The sequence below is a fragment of the Vulpes vulpes genome, unplaced genomic scaffold (assembly GCF_048418805.1).
Source record: "Vulpes vulpes isolate BD-2025 unplaced genomic scaffold, VulVul3 u000000690, whole genome shotgun sequence".
In the NCBI taxonomy this organism is placed as follows: Eukaryota; Metazoa; Chordata; class Mammalia; order Carnivora; family Canidae; genus Vulpes; species Vulpes vulpes.
In genome coordinates, this window is record NW_027325818.1 from 340,718 (window position 1) to 359,106 (window position 18,389).

The following is an 18,389-nucleotide window of genomic DNA, read 5'->3' on the forward strand; positions in this document are numbered from 1 at the left end:
GGCCCTACTAACATTTTAAAATACATAATACATAATATACTCATTAAAGGTTTTTTGGGGGGGGAGGAGGATAAGTTGTAAATTATATTCTAGTCACCATAGCATCACTGCTGTGGTTTAGACCCACATCAGCTCTTGCCTGGACCATTGCAATAGTTTCATTCACTCACTCATTCATACAAGTAATGTGTGCTTACTCTGTGCCACACACTCAGGAATCTAGTGGCTTGGATTGGAAAGATTGGCATGAATCCTACACTTACCTGCCTACATTTTAGTCAGAGGACAATGTTAAACAACTCACTAACCAAATTATTTATTTAAATCCAACCAAGATGAGTGCTACCAAGTAGCAGTAGAGAAAGTTGAAAGCATATGACATGGAAAGTTGCCCTAATCTGGGCAAGCATCAGGAAGACTGCAAGTGAAATTAAAGCTGAGCTCTGAAGGCCAAGTGGAAGCAACTAGGCAGAGAGCCTAGAAGGAGAACTTTCCTGGCTGAGGAAGCACTCTGTGTGAAGGCCCCAGGCGAGAATAAAGCAGTGCTCCTTTGAGGAACTGAAGGAGAGACTGTAAGGCTGGAGCTGGGAAATAATAGGGTGAGGTTGGAAAGGTAGTCATGAGGCCAGTTATTATAAGACCTTGTAGGCCATGGCAAGGATGTAGACTTCTGAGCACCAAGCAATGGGTAACTACCGAAGGGTTTTAAGCCAGGGAAAACCACAAACAGGTATGTGTGTGATGTGGTGTGTGTGTGTGTGTGTGTGTGTGTGTGTGTGTGTGTGCCTGTGCACATGTCTATATATTAGTCTGCTCTGGCTTGTCATAACAAAATGTCACATGCTGGGGAGTTTAAACAACAGAATTTATTTTCTCACGGTTCGGGAAGCCAATTGTCCCAAATCAAGGCCTAGCAGAGTCAATTTCTAGTAAGAGCTCTTCTACTAGCTTACAGACAGCCACTTTTTTGCATTAATCTCACATAACCTTTCCTCAGTACATGCACACAGGGGGAAAAAAAAGAGGAAGAGAAGGAAAGAAACAGGATGCAAGCAAGCTCAGATGTCCCTTCTTTTTTTTCAAGATTTTATTTATTCATGAGAGACACAGAGAGAGAGAGGCAGAAGGAGAAGCAGGCTCTATGCAGGAAGCCCGATTTGGGACTCGATCCCGGGACTCCAGGATCACGTCCTGAGCCAAAGGCAGACGCTCAACCATTGAGCCACCCAGGCGTCCCTCAGATGTCCCTTCTTATAGGGACAGAAATCCTACGGGATGAGAGCTCTACCCTTATGTCCTCATTTAACCTTAATTGCCTCCTTATTTTAAATATAGTCACATTAGGGGTTAAGGATTTAACATGAATTTAAGGGGGACACAATTCAGTCTCTAACATATATGTGTTGGTGTGTATGTATGTGTTTAATCACTCTGGCATTTGTGTAGACAATAGATTAGAGAAAAGCACTCCAGTGATAATAGAGTGACCAGTTAGGAGAGTTTTGTGGTAATCTAGATTTCAAACGCATCTTGGGGATAGAATCAACAAGCCTTATTGATAGATTATATATAGGAGTGAAAAAGAGGGAAGTGTCATGGAGGACCTCAAGGTTCTTTCTTGGTCACCCCTCCCCTCCATAGTTACTCACTTATTTTTCTAAGATCCTATAGTACCTGACACACAGAATTATCTGAAACCTTATCAAACTGCACTGTAATTCATTTCCTCATCTGTTTCCCCAACTAAACTAAATGTGAGGGCAAAAACTGTGATACTTCTGTCTATCCCCAATTCCTACCACAGTGCCTAGAAAGAAATGGGTACACAGATAATAATAATAATAATAACAATAATAATAATAACAAACACTCAGAGTGATTACAACATGTCTGACATTGTTCTAAGTGCTTTAGATGCTCAACAATTGTATCCTCAACAACTCAATTATTATCCCTATTTTAGACAGCTTGCCCAAATTGGCAGAATGAATAAGTGGCAGAACCAGAATTGAAACCCAAGCAGGCTGGCTCTGGAATCTGAGTTCTTCACCACTGCACTGCACAACCTCCCAATGTTTTTTTTTGTTGTTGTTGTTGCTCAGATGATTGGCTGTTGCTCTTCAGACTCTCTTTCCAGCAGGGAAGTCTTCATCTCTTTCCATTCCACTGTTTTCTTGTTTGTTATTTACTTGGAGCCTGGAATCTGCTTTGGTAATGACCTCAGAAGGGGGCAGGGGGGATTACCCTACTAAAACCAGAGGCTATAGCAGGAAGAGAACTACAGAACTGTCCCCCCACCTTTATCCTTCCTTTTTATCCTACTATCCCGCTCCTCGAGCACCAGATATCTCTTTACTTCTGCCTTAGAAACAAGGGTGACTGGGTAGCGGGCACTGAGGGGGGCAATTGACGGGATGAGCACTGGGTGTTATTCTGTATGTTGGCAAATTGAACACCAATAAAAAATAAATTTATTATTACAAAAAAAAAGAAACAAGCAAAGTGTTGCCCTCTTTCCTCCCAGTCTCATTTTTCTACCCTATTTGGCTGCCAGCTACTCCCTGCCCAACCTTTTGTAGTCTAGGAACTAGGCTTAGCTAACTCCTGCAAATTCTAGTTCACACACAGGCTTAAATTGAGTGTGTGCCCTGCAATGCCCCCAACTGGACCTATCTCATGTTGCTCTTCCTTATATTTTGTTTTGTTTAGCTTTGTTTTTGAGAGGGAGTGGAGTTTTGGTTTTGATTCTCTCAAGAGAGAGAGGTCCCTGCTGTTTTACTTTAAGCTAGCACTAGCTCAGCTCCAGAGTGAAGCCTCTACCACCACCCCCAGACTAATATAGCAAATACAAAGGGAAAGTGGCAGGTGAGGTAATAACTGCACAATGAATACAATTGTATTCATTCCCCCATTTTGCATTTCCTCAGCATTTAGGTACTTAGTTTCGTGTTGTTTTGTTTCTTTTTTGAGAATTTTTAGAAGGGTAAAGGTGATATAGGGTAAAAGCATGGTTCCTGAAGCCATATACCCCCACCACTTAATAATTGTATGACCCAGGAAAGTTATTTAACCTGTCTATGCTTCAATTTCCTCATCTGTAAAATGGAGCTAATATAGTACCTAATTCATAGGGTGCTTGTAAGAATTTAATGAATCAACCAATATGAAACATCTAGAACTATACCTGGTATATAGTAAGTGCTCAGTAAACGTTAGCTGACAGTATTTTTTAAATATAGTATAGTAACAGAGACGAATATAACAAATGCACATGTTTCCATTATTCAGAATTAAAATTGGTTAAGATTTTATCTTAGCTTTATGTCTTTTCTTAAAAACAAATTATTATAGGGATGCCTGGGTGGCTCAGTGGTTGAGTGTCTGTCTTTGGCTCAGGGTGTGATCCCGGGGTTCCAGGATCGAATCCCACATCGGGCTCTCTGTAAGGAGCCTGCTTCTCCCTCTGCCTATGTCTCTGCCTCTCTCTCTGTATCTCATGAATAAATAAATTTTTAAAAATTATTATAAATTGAATATTCTGTGACCCTCATCCCCAGTCCTATTCTGCTCCTGAATCCCCAAAGGCAGCCATTGTCATGAATTTGATGTGTATCTTTCCAATCCATTTTCACAGTAATCAGAAACAAGATTTGGTATAGGAAAGGGAGGTGAGTGGCTTACTGTTTGTTTTTGTTTTTTTTTTATTTACACAAATGGTATTGTAATGTTCATATTTTGCAACCTGCTTTTTTCATTCAATGTTGTTTTTGAGATATATCCATATAGATCTAAGTCATTCCATTTAGCTGCTCCATAATATCCATAGATATAGATATCCATAATATCTGTAATATGAATATCCTGTTTTATTTATCCATTCATATCTGTATGGACATTTGGATCAGTCTGCATTTTTGCCACTGAATTCAGTCAATTGTAGTGAACATTCTTGTACTTGTCTCCTCTGGCACATGTGCAAGTTTCTGTAGAGCATAGAGCTGCAAATGTAATTTCTGGGTCATAGGTTCTATCCATTTTCAGTTTCTCTAGACACTGCAGTCTGGCAGAGGCAATGAGTGCAGTGAGTAAGAGTATGATCTGGGGCCCAATAGATCTAGGCTCAAACCCCAGCTGTCTTACTTCCTAAGCTGTGTGACTCTAAGCAATTCTTTGTGCCTCAGTTTCCCTATCTGTAAAATGAGGAGAATAGTATATGCCTATTAAGGTTGTTGTGTGCATTAAATGCAATAAGGCATTTAAGGTACTTTAGTGACTAAAACATGACAAGCTATTATTAATTTTTACTATTTTTTATCGCATATTTCCCCCCCTCAAATGTGAGAGTAGACCTTTTGTAAGGTTCACATATGTGAAGAGAAAAAAATACTAGAAGAACATTCATCAAAATGTTAACTAGCTTTAGAAATATAAGTGACCTTTTTGGTGTGTTTTTTATATCTTTCAATTTTTCTACAAATGAAATGTATTACCTTTGTAATTAGAAAACAAAATCACAGTAAATGCAATTTTTAATGAAAAAGAATATAAAGGAATTGAAATTAAAAAAAATTTTCCCTTTGGATGAGCAGTTTCACTACAAAAATGAAAGAGATCTTAAGAAGCAGCTTTATCAAAGTTTAGAAACAATCTAAATGCTTACCAGTAGAGGATTGATTAACTGTAGTACATTGTGGAAGGATAATATAATGTCGTTAAATGAAAAGGGCAAGTACAAAACACTGTATAGAGTATGTTACCATACTGTGTTAACTTGTATTTTTATGCTTACATTGCAGTCTATATCTTGAAAGAGTCAGGAACATGCTGGTAAGGGAACTGAGTGTTTAGGGCATGTCAGAGATTATTCTTTTACTAAATACCCTTTTCCACCTTTGGAATCTCATATTGTATGCATCTAACACTTACTGGGATTTTTTGAAATAAAATGCTTCTAAAGTAGCTTATGCTAGAATTTGGTGGGCTTTTTGCAGTTATTGTCAATATCTCCTCAACTGCCTTTACTCTAGCTTCCAAAATTAAGGGGAAAAAAGCTACATCAGGGCATCTGGCTGGAGAGCCTGTACTCAACACAAGCTATGCTGCCATTCCACCCCCAATGCAAACCCCATTCAAAGTTAGTTAGGCACAGAAGGATAGAAAGTGGCTCTAGAAGGGCATAACAGCCTGAGTAGAGGAGTGTGTGTGTGTGTGTGTGTGTATATAACTACAAACAATTATGTGAAAAATGTAAGATGGAGAATAGGAAGGTGTGGTAGGGCCAAGCTATGAAGCCAACATTTTATGAATCACACTAAGGAGCTCAGACCCTCCCATCAAAGATGAACTGTCACTTAAGCATTTACAGTAAGGGAGTGACAAGATCCAATTTGTATTTTTGAAAGTTTATGTGGGGATGCTGGACAATGGATGACTTTGAGAGATAGGAAAAACAGCTCAGAAGCTATTAAGAGATGATGATAAAGGCCTGAATTTAAAATGTGAGCTAGGATTTGAACCCAGGCCTGACTGACTTTGACTCCAAAGATCAGATGTTATTTCTCCATATAACACACTGCCTGAAGAAATGAACCATTGGATTCCTTTGTACCAGCTTTCACAACACTAACACCGGAAGTACTACAACAGATATACAATTTCATTTACATTGAGATAAAAAGGAAAAGGCCACTTCTTAATAAATCCTGTGGGTTCACAAAGGCAATTCCTTTTAAAGAAGGGAGCCTTAAAATACATGCTGTCACCTTTCTGGTTTGGCTATTCATAAAGTACTCTTGCTTAACAACATCTTGGGGAAACAGGATGTTTGCATCCTTCCTTGCTCTTTAAATATTTTACTTTCCTATTAGTATAAATTTCCTAGGATAGTTTACACTTCAGGTATTAAAATTAAAGAAGAGTATCATCCATAAATTCCCAATTTCACAAAACAATGGAATGTGAATAGCAGTAACATTGATATTAACATATTTTAATTTTTGATTATTCAAAAAGCAATTCATGAATTGGGTCTCTCAGGGTCCCAACATTATTGTCATAAGCTCCTAGTAGAAAGGGCAGGTTTGTTCATGCTGTATCTATCCTTAGTGCTTAGTATGTAGCAGACTTTCAATGAATGAATGTATGGTTGGATGGATAGAGGATTGTAGCAGTAAAATAGATAGATTTCTTCTGAACCTATACCTTTCCTAGTACCAGTCTGCATGCCTTCCTTTTGCTTTTATCTCCTACAAGTGGAATACAAAATAGCAAAGCTGAGAATACTGATTTATATAGGAGCTTTGGGCGAGGGAGGGAGAGGAAAGAGATCATTTAATGACCCTAACTCTTTCTGAAACAGTTTTATCAAGATATAATTCTCATACCCTCAAAGTCTCCCATTTAAAATGTGCAACTCAAAAAAATAAAATGTGCAACTCGGCGGTATTTTGTATATTCACAAAGTTGTACAGTCATTACCAGTATCTAATTCCAGAGCATTTTCAGCCCCCTAGAAGAAATCTCATACCCAGAGCAGTTAGTCTCCATTCCTCTCCCCCCACCAACCCTAGTGACAACTCATAAATTTTTTATCTCTATAGATTTGCCTGTTGTGGATATTTCATATGAATGAAATTCTATGATATGTGGTCTTTTATCACTGGCTTCTTTCACTTACCATAAAGTTTTCAACGGTCATCACATTGCAACATATATTAGTATTTCTTTTCTTTTTATTACCATATAGGAGCTTTCTGAACCAGTAATTTGTAGTTTAAGTTACCACAGTATTTCCTACATTTTGGACAACCAAAGGAATTCATCTGAAACTGAAGGGGAGCCAGAATGAATACAACCCAGAATGAATGAGATTACAGTCATCCTCATCTTTGGCAGGGGTGCAATTACGCTGAGCCAAAGATCTGTCTTAATAGGATGGCAGGCCCAAGTTATGTGTTGTGACCTCCTGCTGGCAGTGGTCTTGTGTGGGAAGGGCTTGTGGGTGCTGGTATAACAGGATGAAGCAATTGCCTCATAGCTTGTGTTTCTGGCTTGAGTAGAGCTTGGGTGCAATTCCTTGTCCTCAGACATCTGAGAAAAGCATGTTGGGGTCTCCTGGTTCCATTTGTTCTGTTTGCCAGTGCAGTGTACTCTGCAGACGGGTTAGATAGTTTATTGTAGACTGATGATAGCAGATTTAAAAACCGTCAGCTTTGTGGGAAACTAGCTCAGAATCCAATCCAAATGTCAGATGAAATATTTACACAGCCAGGAGATAAACCAAGGGAAACAGTGTGCCCTTTGTGTGTGTCTCTAAGTGTGCAGGCACACACAGAGCTGCTGACCATTTGTCAATTTCCAAGATTTATTCTGCTGCTTCTGGCAAGGGACAACCTAATGATTTAATAGCTTGTCAACACCTACATAGAGAAACAAGGACTGGCACTTCCTCATTTCTTATTTTCTTTGCTTTAAATAGGAATTCCTATTCTAAGTCACTGGAACCTGGAAATCAGACTGTCAGGTTTCTCTTGACTTGAGTGCATAGTTCCTGAATCTGAGCATGATGAATGCTATAACTTTCCTGTTATACAAACACAGGGTTGCTACCCTTTCAGAAGAACCCATTGAGTTCACGTCCTAAAGCCTGAGTGTTTGCTTCAGACCATTGCTATGAGCCAATTTTAAATGGAGTGAAACTGTTTTGTTTCTGTCCCATGAACCTCTTGAGTTGAATGCCTGCTTGAGCAATCCAGTGCCTAGTTGCCACATTTACATTTGAGATGGAGAAGTTATTTAAAGGATTTAGTGGGAAGGAAGAACTGAACTTCTTGTGTAGAGTATTATTCTCCAGGCATCCTTTGGCAGTTGTAGGTTCCCTGAAAGCAGGAACCATGTCCTTTTCAGCACAGTAAATCCCACAGGGCCTAGACACTGTAGTGTCTGGAACACAGTCACCTTACTTGACTGATTTTCAGATAATTCAACCATCATCTAGTGAGCAGAAGACAAGTTAACCAGAGGGCTATATTCTATATCTCACTGGGCCTTTATCCCAAAGAGTAGCGAAATGGTATAGAGCTTTATTTCTCAAACTTCAATATGCATGTGAATTACCTAAGGTCTGTTAAATGCAATTTCTGATTCAGTAAATCTAAGGTGGAACCTGAGGTTGTGGCTTTCTTGTAAGCTACCAGGTGATACAATATTGCTCGTCCAGGGCCCACACTTGAGTAGCAAGGATCTAAAGTTCCATTGTTCAATATGGTAACCACTAGCACTTAGAATGTGGCTGGTCCAAGTTGAGATGTGCTATAAGTGTAAAATAGACTTTGGATTTCAAAGACTTCGTTAGAAAAATGTAAAATATCTCATTAATAGTTTTATATTGGTTATATTTTGAAACAATAATATTTTGAATATCATGGCTTAATAAAATATGTTCTTAAAATTAAATTCACCTGTTTCTTTTTACTTTTTAATGTGGCTACTCAAAAAAAATTAATTACATATATGGCTCCCATTATATTTCTACTGTCTAGCACTAGTCTAGAGCAGGTGTTGAAAACATTTTGAGTAAAGGAGCAGATAGTAAATATTTTAGGCTTTTCAGGCCTTATAGTCTCTGTACTACTTTTTAACTCTACTTTTGTGAGCACAAAAACAGCCACAGACAATACGTAAGTGAACAAGTTTGGTTTGATTACAATAAAACTTTATTTATGAAAACAGAGGTGGTAGCCTTGAAAACCAACAGTCCACAATAATGGTGAAAATCAGAGGCCTAGCAGCCACCAGAGGGAGCTGAACAGTGTTGGAGCTCCTTCAAAGCCTCATTCCCAGAGAATTATTATTTGACCTGTCTGATTGTTCCTTGGAAGACAACACTTGCAAAGCTTTATTTATTAGACCTGACTTAAGAGCTTATTTAGTGTGAAAAACTTTTTCCCTCAGGCATTTGTCAAAAACAATTAGATGCAAATGATTAACTGCACAGCTGCTTGAGGCAGTAGATAACAGTTTGGGCAAATATTGGGCTAATCAAGAAGCTTAAAAGAAAAAGCTAGGGGGAAAAAAAAGAAAAAGCTAGGGAATGAGATGTCTATAGGGACTTTGAAAAGCTTCAACATACTCCTGGGAATCTAGGAGGGGACACACAAGCACAGAACTGTGTGCACACTAGGGCTTTGTGCATGCTCAGAAAAGACCTGAGAAAGGCCTCTGGCTGACCCTCAAGCTCTGCACAAGTGAAGTGCTAAGACAGAGTGATGAACTGCCTGGCTGAATGTTGAGGGTGTGCCTCCAACATGCACACACAACCTCTTGGCAAAGACAGAGAGACTTACAGGCATTTCAGGACATCTCTGTCCAACCATTAGCTGAATGTTAAGCTAACCAAATAGAGACTTCAGTGGCCACACATTACATAGAATACAAACTTTATAGAATTAATTTGGAAAAGTCACTAAGCAAATAAATACCACCAGCAACAACTACAAACCCTAGGGAGGGAAAGAATTGGATATCCAGAGTTACCACACTATATCATTTTAATTTTCCACTTTTCAACAAAAATTAAAGACATGTAAAGAAACAAGAAAGAATGGTCAATAGACTGAAAACATTAATTAACATAAACCATCCCAAAGAATGTCTACACGTTGGACTTACTAGACAAGGACTTTAAATAAGCTACTTTAAAATATGTACAAAGGTGACAGGCACTGAGGGGGGCACTTGACAGGATGAGCACTGGGTGTTATACTATATGTTGGCAAATCGAACACCAAGAAAAAAATATACAAAAATAAATAAATAAGATAAAATATGTACAAAGAATTAAAAATAGTATGAGAACAATTTCTCACCAAAGAATACCAACACACAAAAATTATAAAATAAAATAAAAATGCTAATTCTAGAGTTGAAAAGTACAGTAATTGAAATGAAAAATTCACTAAAGGAGTTCAGCAGATTTGAGCAGGCAGAAGACAGAATTAGCAAATTTGAAAACAGGTCAATTGATATTATCCAGTCTGAAGAGCTTAAAGTAAAAATAATAAAGAAAAATTAACAGAACTTCAGAGACCTGTGTGACACTATCAGGTGTACCAACATATACATAGCAGGAATCCCATAAGGAAAGGAGGATGTTTGAAGAAATAATAACCCAAAACTTTCCAAATTTGTTGAAAGACATTGATCAATACACCCAAGAAGCTCAACAAATTCAAAGTAGGATAAACTCAAAGATATCCACACTGAAACACATCATAACTGCCCAAAGACAAAGACAGAGAGAACTTGAAAGAAGCAAGAGAAGACTCATCATGTACAAGGAGTCCTCAATAAGATTAAGAGCTAACTTCTGATCAGAAGCCATGGAAGCCAGATATTCAAAGTGCTGAAAGAAAAAAAAAACTCATCAACCAAGACTTCTATATCTGGCAAAACTATTCAACAAAAATGAAGGAGAAATTAAGACATTCACAGATAAACACTGAGAGAATTTAATGCTACAAGAAATATTTAACCTGCTCTACAAGAAATACTAAACAGAATCCTGAAGGACACTAGTAATTTGAATCTATATGAAAAATAAAGATCTCCAGTTAAGAGTCACTACATAGGTAAATATAAAAGTACAAGTGTATTTTTTATCTGTAATTTTCCCCTATATGCTTTTAAAAGCAACTGCCTGTAGCAATAATTGTAAATCTGCTTTTGATAAATATACAATGTATAAAGATTTAATTTGTATGATAATAGCATAAAGGGGTGGTATGGGAAGGGAACAGTATAGTAGTAAAGTATTTGTATAATACCAAAATTAAGTTGGTGTTAAATCAAACTAGATTGTTAAAAGCTAAGATGTTAATTGTAATCCCCAGGTCAACCACTAAGGAAAAAGCGCACACGCACGCACACGCACACACACGCACATTTAAATCTATTTAAAACAACAAGGAAATTAAAATGGCACAGGAAAAGATATGTATTTAATTTTTTTAAAGGCAGTAATGGAGGAATAGAGAAACAAAAAAGCATAAAATCTAGAAAACAAAGAGCAATAGCATACATAAACAATGCTTAAAAGTAACTGCATTAAATGTAAATGAATTAACACTCCAATTAAGTCTGAGATTGGCAAAATGGATTTATAAAACATGATCCAACTATATATTGTCTGTAAGAGAAATAGTTTAAATTCAAAGTCACACATAGGTTGAAAGTAAAAACATGAGCAAAGATATATTATACACACAATAATCAAAACAGCAGGGTGGCCATACTAATATGAGACAAAATGGACTGTAAAACAAAAATTGTTACCAGAGACAATGAAAGACATTTTATGATGGTATAAGTGTCAAGCGTCAGGAAAACATAACAATTATAAATATATGTATGCACCTAATAACAGAGCCCCAAAATACATGAAGTAAAAATTGAAGAATTAATGGAAGAAATAAACAATTCAACAGTAATAGTTGGAGATATCAATACTCCATTTTCAACTAGACAAAACAACTAGACATAAGATCAACAAGGAAATCAAAGACTTGTGCAACACTAAACCAACTGGACCTAATAGGCATGTATAGAACATGCTACCCAACAATAGCAGAATAGATCATTGCACATGGAACATTTTCCAGGACAGAACATATGTTAGACTACAAAATACTGTCTCAATAAACTTAAAAGAATTGAAATCATACAAAGTACTTTGGAATGAAAGTAGATGGAAAGAAATGAAATTAGAAATCAATAAAAGAAGATAATTAGAGAAATTCTCAAATATGTGGAAAACAGCACACTCCTAAATCACCAATGGGTTAAAGAAAGTTAGGAAAGACTTCAAAATGGATCAACCAAAACATGCCAAAAGTTATTGAATGCAGTGAAAACAATGCTTTAAAAGAAATTCATAGTTGTGATTGTGTATGTTCGGAAAAAGAAAATATCATGGAGTGCCTGGGTGGCTCAGTCAGTTAAGTGTCTGACTCTTGGTTTCAGCTCAGGTCATGACCTCAGGGTCCTGGGGATTGAGCCCTACATGGGGCTCCTCACTCAGCAGGGAGTATGCTTGTCCCTCTGCCCCTCCCCCTGTTTGAACTCTCTCTCTCTCTCTCTTTTTCTCTCTCTCTCAAATAAATAAAAACCTTTTAAAATTAATAATAATCTAAATTTCCACCTTTAGAAACTAGAAGAGCAAATTAAACTCAAAGCAAGCAGAAGAAAGGAAATCATAAAAATCAAAGCAAAAATAAGTAAGAATAAATAGAAAAACAATACAGAAAAATCAATGAAACCAAAAATAGATTATTTGTAAAGATCACCAAAATTGACAAACATTTGGTAGACCAAGAAAAAATAGAAAATACCCAAATTATTAAAATAAGAAATGAGAATGGGAACGTTACTACCAACTATACAGAAGTAAAAAGGAGTATAAGGGAATACTATGAACAACTGTATGCCAACAAATTAAACAAATTATATAACTTAGATATAATGGACATATTCCTAGAAAGTGACATACCACAGAAACTAACTCAAGAAAAAAAATAGAAAATCTGAAGAGACCTATAACAAGTAAAAAAGATTGAATTAATACATAGATGTTTTTAATCCCACAAAGAAGACTCCAGGCATATATGATTTTGCTGGTTAATTTTACCAAACATTCAAAGACTTAATATCAATCCTTCATTTAAAAAAAAATAGAACAGAGGGAGCCTAGGTGACTCAGTTGGTTAAGTGTCTGCCTTCAGCTCAGGTCCTGATCCCAAGGTCTTAGGATGAACCCTGCATCAAGCTCCCTGCTCAGCAGGAAACCTGCTTCTCCCTCTCTCTTTGCCCCTCTCCCTGCTTGTGTGCTCTCTCTCTCTCTCCGTCTATCAAATTAATTAAATTTAATTTAATTTTTAAAAATAAAAATAAAAAAATAGAAGAGGAGGGGCACCTGGGTGGCCCAGTCAATTAAGCCTCCAACTCTTGATTTTGTCTCAGGTCATGATCTTGAGGTTGTGGGACCGAGCCCCCTGTCAGGCTCCATGCTCAGCAGGAAGTCTGCTTGGGATTTTTCTCCCTTTCCCTCTGCCCCTCCTCCCACCCGCATTCAATGTTCTCTCTGTCTCTCTCTCTCTCAATCAATATTTTCAAAAACAACAGAAAAGGAGGTAACATTTCCCAATGCAATCTATGAGGCCTACCCTGATACCAAACTAAACAAAAACCACAAGGAAAGAAAACTACAGACCAATATCTCTTATGAATATAGACACAGAAATCCTCAAAAAAATAATAGCAAACCAAGTCAGGCAACATATAAAAAGGATCATAACCATGACTGAGTACAATTTATTCCAGAAATGCAAAGTTGTTATCACACCTGAAAATTAAATAATGAAATATACCACCATATCTGTAGAATAAAAAAACCAAAGCTATGATCACCTCAGTAGACACAAGAAAAATCATTTGACAAATTCCTATACCCTTTCATCATAAAAAAAACACTCAATAAATTAGAAATAGAAAGGAACTTTTTCAACCTGATAAAGGGTATCTATGAAAAATCTACATCTAATATCATACTTAATACTTAAAAGGTAGAAAACTTTCCTCCTAAGATCAGGAACAAGACAAGAAGGTCCACTCTTGCCACTTATATTCAATATTGTTCTAGAATTTTTAGCCAGGGTAATTGGAGAAAAATAAATAAAAGGCACCCAGATAGGAAAGAAAAAAATAAAGCTGCTATTTGCAGATTACATGATTTTTACATGATTTTTTATATAAAAAAATCCTAAGTTATCCACAAAAATATTGGAGCTAAAAAATTCATCCATATGGCCAAAATCCAGAACACTGACAACACCAAATGCTAGAGAGGGTGTGGAGCAGTAGGAAATCTCATTCATTGCTGGTGGGAATGTAAAATGGTACAGCCACTTTGGAAGACAGTTTGACAGTTTCTTACAAAATTAAATACTCTTACCAAATGATCCAGCAGTTGTGCTCCTTGGTATTTACTAATAGGAATTGAAATTTTATGTCCACATAAAAACCTGTGCACAGATATCTAGAGCAGTTTTATTCATAATTGCCAAAACTTGGAAGCAACCAAGGTGTCCTTCAGTGGGGGAATGGATAAATTGTGGTACATCAAAACAATGGAATGTTATTCAGTGCTAAAAAGAAATGAACTATCAAATCATGAAAAGACTTGGAGGAAACTTACGTGTATATTACCAAGTGAAAGAAGCAGTCTGAAATGGCTATATACTGTATACTTCCAACTATATGACATTCTAGAAAATGAAAAAGTATGAAAACCATAAAAACATCAGTAGTTAATGAATAGGCAGAGCACAGAGGATCTTTAGGGCAGTGAAAATACTCTGTCTGATACTATAATGATGAATATATGTCATGTTACATTTGTCCAAATCTGTAAAATGTACATCAAGAATGAACCCTACAGTAAACTATGGACAATTGGATAATAATGATGTAAATTTATTATCAATTATAACAAATGCACCACTCCAGTAATGAGCCAAGCCATCTATGTATGTGTGGAGGCAATAATGAGCCAAGCCATGTATGTGTGGAGGCAATAGGTACTCGGGAAATCTCTGTACCTTCCTCTCAGTTTTACTGTCAATCTAAAACTGCCCTAAAACAATTAAGCCTTTCTTAGGGGCACTTAGGTGATTCAGTCAGTTAAGTGTCCAATTCTTGGTTTTGGCTCAGGTCAAGATCTCTGGTCATGAGATCAAGCCCCCTGTTGGGCTATGCACTCAGCGAGGAGTCTGCTTGAGATTCTCTACCTCTGCCCCTCACCTACATGCTCACTCTCTCTCTCTCTCTAAAATAAATAAATCAAATCTTTAAAAAAATAAAATTTTTAAAAATGAGCCTTTTTTAAAAAATGAATTCAGCAAGTTTACTAGCTACAAGATCGATATACAAAAATCAATTTTATCTTCATAGGTTAGCAATGAACAATCCAAAAATGTAATTAAGAAAACAATGCCTATTACAATAGCATTAAAAAGAATGAAATAGGGCAGCCTGGGTGGCTCAGCGGTTTAGTGCCACCTTCAGCCCAGGGCGTGATCCTGGAGATCCAGGATTGAGTCCCGTGTCGAGCTCCCTACATGAAGCCTGCTTCTCCCTCTGCCTGTGTCTCTGCCTCTCTCTCTCTCTCTCTGTGTGTCTCTCATGAATAAATAAATAAATAAAATCTTTTTTTAAAAAAGAAAGAAATACTTATAAATAAATAGAAGAAATGCAAAACGTGTGCACTGAAAACTACAAGACACAGTTGGATAGAAATATATCTTGTGTTCATGGATTGGAAGATTTAACATTCTTAAAATAACAACACACCCAAAATTGATCTATCGATTCAACATAATCCCTATAAAAATCCCAGCTAGTTTCTTTTTGAGAAATTAACAAATTGATCCTAAAATTCATATGGAAATGCAAGAGACCCAGAATATCTAAAACAGTCTTAATAAAAGAACAACACAGTTAGAGGTTTTATGTTTCCTGATTTCAAAACTTACAATAGTCAAGCCAGTGGTGCTGGCATACAGAGAGATCTGTAGATCAAAGGAGTTGAAATGAGAGTCCAGAAATAAACCTCTATATCTATGGTCAATTGATTTTTGACAAGGGTCCCAAGACCACTCAATGAGAAAATAATAGTCTTTCCAATGAATGCTGCAGGGGTAACTAGATACCCACATGCAAAAGAATGAAATTGGACTCTTGCCTCACACCATACATAAAAAATTAACTCAAAATGGAGCAAAGACCTAAATGTGAAAGCTAAAACTATAATACTCTTTGAAGAAATGTAGGTGTAAATCTTCATAACCTTGAATTAGCTTCTTTAATATGACACCAAATGCCCAAGGTACCAAAGGGGGAAAAAAACAGATAATTGTGCTTTTACCACAGGAAAAAAGAAAGAAAAAACATAAACTGGACTTAGTCAAAATTAAATACCTCTGTGTTTCAAAGAACACTATCAATAAAGTGAAAAAACAACCCACAGAATGGGAGAAAATACTTGCAAATCATAGGACTGATAAGAGACTTGTATCCAGAATGCATTTTAAAAACTCATACAAACTCAATACTAAAAAACAAAATAATACAATTTAAAAATGGGCAAAATGATATGAATCAACATTTCTGCAAAGAAGACATACAAATGGCCAATAAACAAATGAAGAAATGTTAAAATCACTAGTCATTAAAGAAATGCAAACCAGAACTACTATGAGATGCCACTCCACTCTTACTAGGATAACTATAATCAAAAAGACAATAGCAAGTGTTTGCAAGGATGTGAAGAAATTGGGACCTTTGTACATTACTGATGGGAATGTAAAATGGTGTAGCCTCTTTGGAAAATAGCCTAGCAGTTCGCAAAGTTAAACATAAAGTTATCAAATGACCCGGATATTTTAGTTCTGGATATTTATCCATGTATGTTCACACAAAAACTTACAAAATTTCATAGCAGCATTATTAATAATGGCCAGAATGTAGAAACAGCTCAATGTTCATCAACTGATGAGTGGATTAACAAATGTATATCTATACAGTGGAATATTATTCAGCCATAAAGAGGAACAAATGACTGATAGATGCTACAATGTGGATGAATCTTGAAACATCACGTTAAGTGAAAGAAGCCAGACACAAAAGACTATGTGTTATATGATTCTATTTATAATAAATATCCAGAATAGGCAAATCCATAGAGATAGGAAGTATAATAGTAATTGGTAGGGCCAAGGAGAAGGGGAAATGAATGCTTCATGAATACAGGGCTTTTTTTTTTTCTGGAATGGTGAAAATATTCCAGAATTAGTGGTGGTGGTTGCATAATCTTGGAAAAAAGACTACTTTTGAATATCTAAATTGTGTATTCTAAAAGGGTGAATTATATCCTCAAGGGGAAAAATAGAAGGATAGATTTGGCCTATGGGCCATAGTTTTCCAATTTCTAGTTCTACAGCAATGGTTTTTGGAGTCATACAGATCAGAGATAGAATCCTAACATTCAACCATGAGCTCTGTGACCTTGGACAAGTGACTTAACAGGTTTAAGCCTCACTTTTCATCTTTCTATAATGGGGATATGCACAGGACCTCTCTCATATTGTGTGAGAATAAAGTTAGGTCAAATGTAAACTCCATAATAGCATTTTTTCTCTTGGGCCTAGAACTGGCTTGTGTTAAATATACATGAATGAGTAAATAAAGCTTTAGCACAGTCACTGGCTCACAGTAATAAATAATAATAGCAAACCCTTATATATCATTTACTGCATGCCAGATACTATTCTAAGTGCTTTGAGAACTTTATCTCATTTTAATACATAGTGTTATCATCATCCCCATTTTCCAGATGAGAAAACTGAGGCACAGGTAGTGTAAGTAACCTGCCAAAAACCACACAGCTATCAAATGGCAGAGCCAAAATTAAAATTCAGGTCATCTGGCTCCAGAATCCCTGAAATAAATTTTGAGTGTGAATATGATTATCGTCATCATCCAGTTTAATACATATCCAAGTATACTGATCCCACTTTTCCCTATAGTATCTGAGCACACACTAGCACTTCTCCTTCCCCAGCATTTAATTTAAGGTAAGGATGCTCCCCAAGTCTCTGATGTTCTGCTAGGAAGCATATTCATTCTTGTTGTTTATGTACTGTCTGTCTCTTCCACTGGAATGTGAGCTGCTCTATCTCCTTTGCCTACCAAATGCACACATTTGTATTGCCTGGCTATAGGGGGCACCCAATAAACATTCTTAAGTAAATGAATCAGTGAAATAAATAAACTAAGGTCCTGGGAGCTGTGGGGAAGACAGGTCCAACCCCAGGAGCTTATAGGCTAGTGGATGACCTAACACATAGACATGAGCATCTATCACACTCTGTCTCCTCTCTTCTTTCACTTCCTGCCTTCTCTCCCAGAACTTTCAGACTGTATGTGCCCTGACCATTCAGATTCCCTATTCTCTTGCACACATTTCTCTACCCCGCCAGGACTTCACACTCCTTGACAGTGGCCCATGTTCCAACATACATCTGCCCACTCTCTGGCTCTGCCCATCCAAACGTCTCATTCCCAATCCCTGCCTATACCCACCTGCGGCATCTGCTGTGTGTTGTTAGCATGATCAAACTAATTTTCACTAATGTATGAATCCTGCCAGAGCAATCTAGGGTATGTGATTTCTTTAAACATTTTGTTCTGGGAACTTTCAAACATATACACAGTAGAGAGAAGAGTATAATATCACACACACACCCACCCCCGCCATGTACCCATCACCCAGGTTCAAC

At 36.9% G+C, this 18,389-nt stretch overlaps 1 protein-coding gene across 8 annotated transcripts in view; it reads left to right on the top strand.

The window, feature by feature from the left end:
• Positions 1-18,389, top strand: part of HDAC8 (histone deacetylase 8) — a 220,873-nt gene that overhangs the window by 156,688 nt on the left and 45,796 nt on the right. Inside the window, exon 10 of one of the 8 annotated variants that reach the window (XM_072746349.1) lies at positions 1,964-3,522. The exons of 6 other annotated variants lie outside the window; for them this stretch is intronic. In XM_072746349.1, coding sequence (XP_072602450.1) covers positions 1,964-1,993 — 30 coding nt within the window. In that variant the 3' untranslated portion in view covers positions 1,994-3,522. Of the gene's footprint in view, positions 1-1,963; positions 3,523-18,389 lie in introns of those variants that run through there. One more of the 8 variants, XM_072746345.1, reaches the window with a different exon arrangement.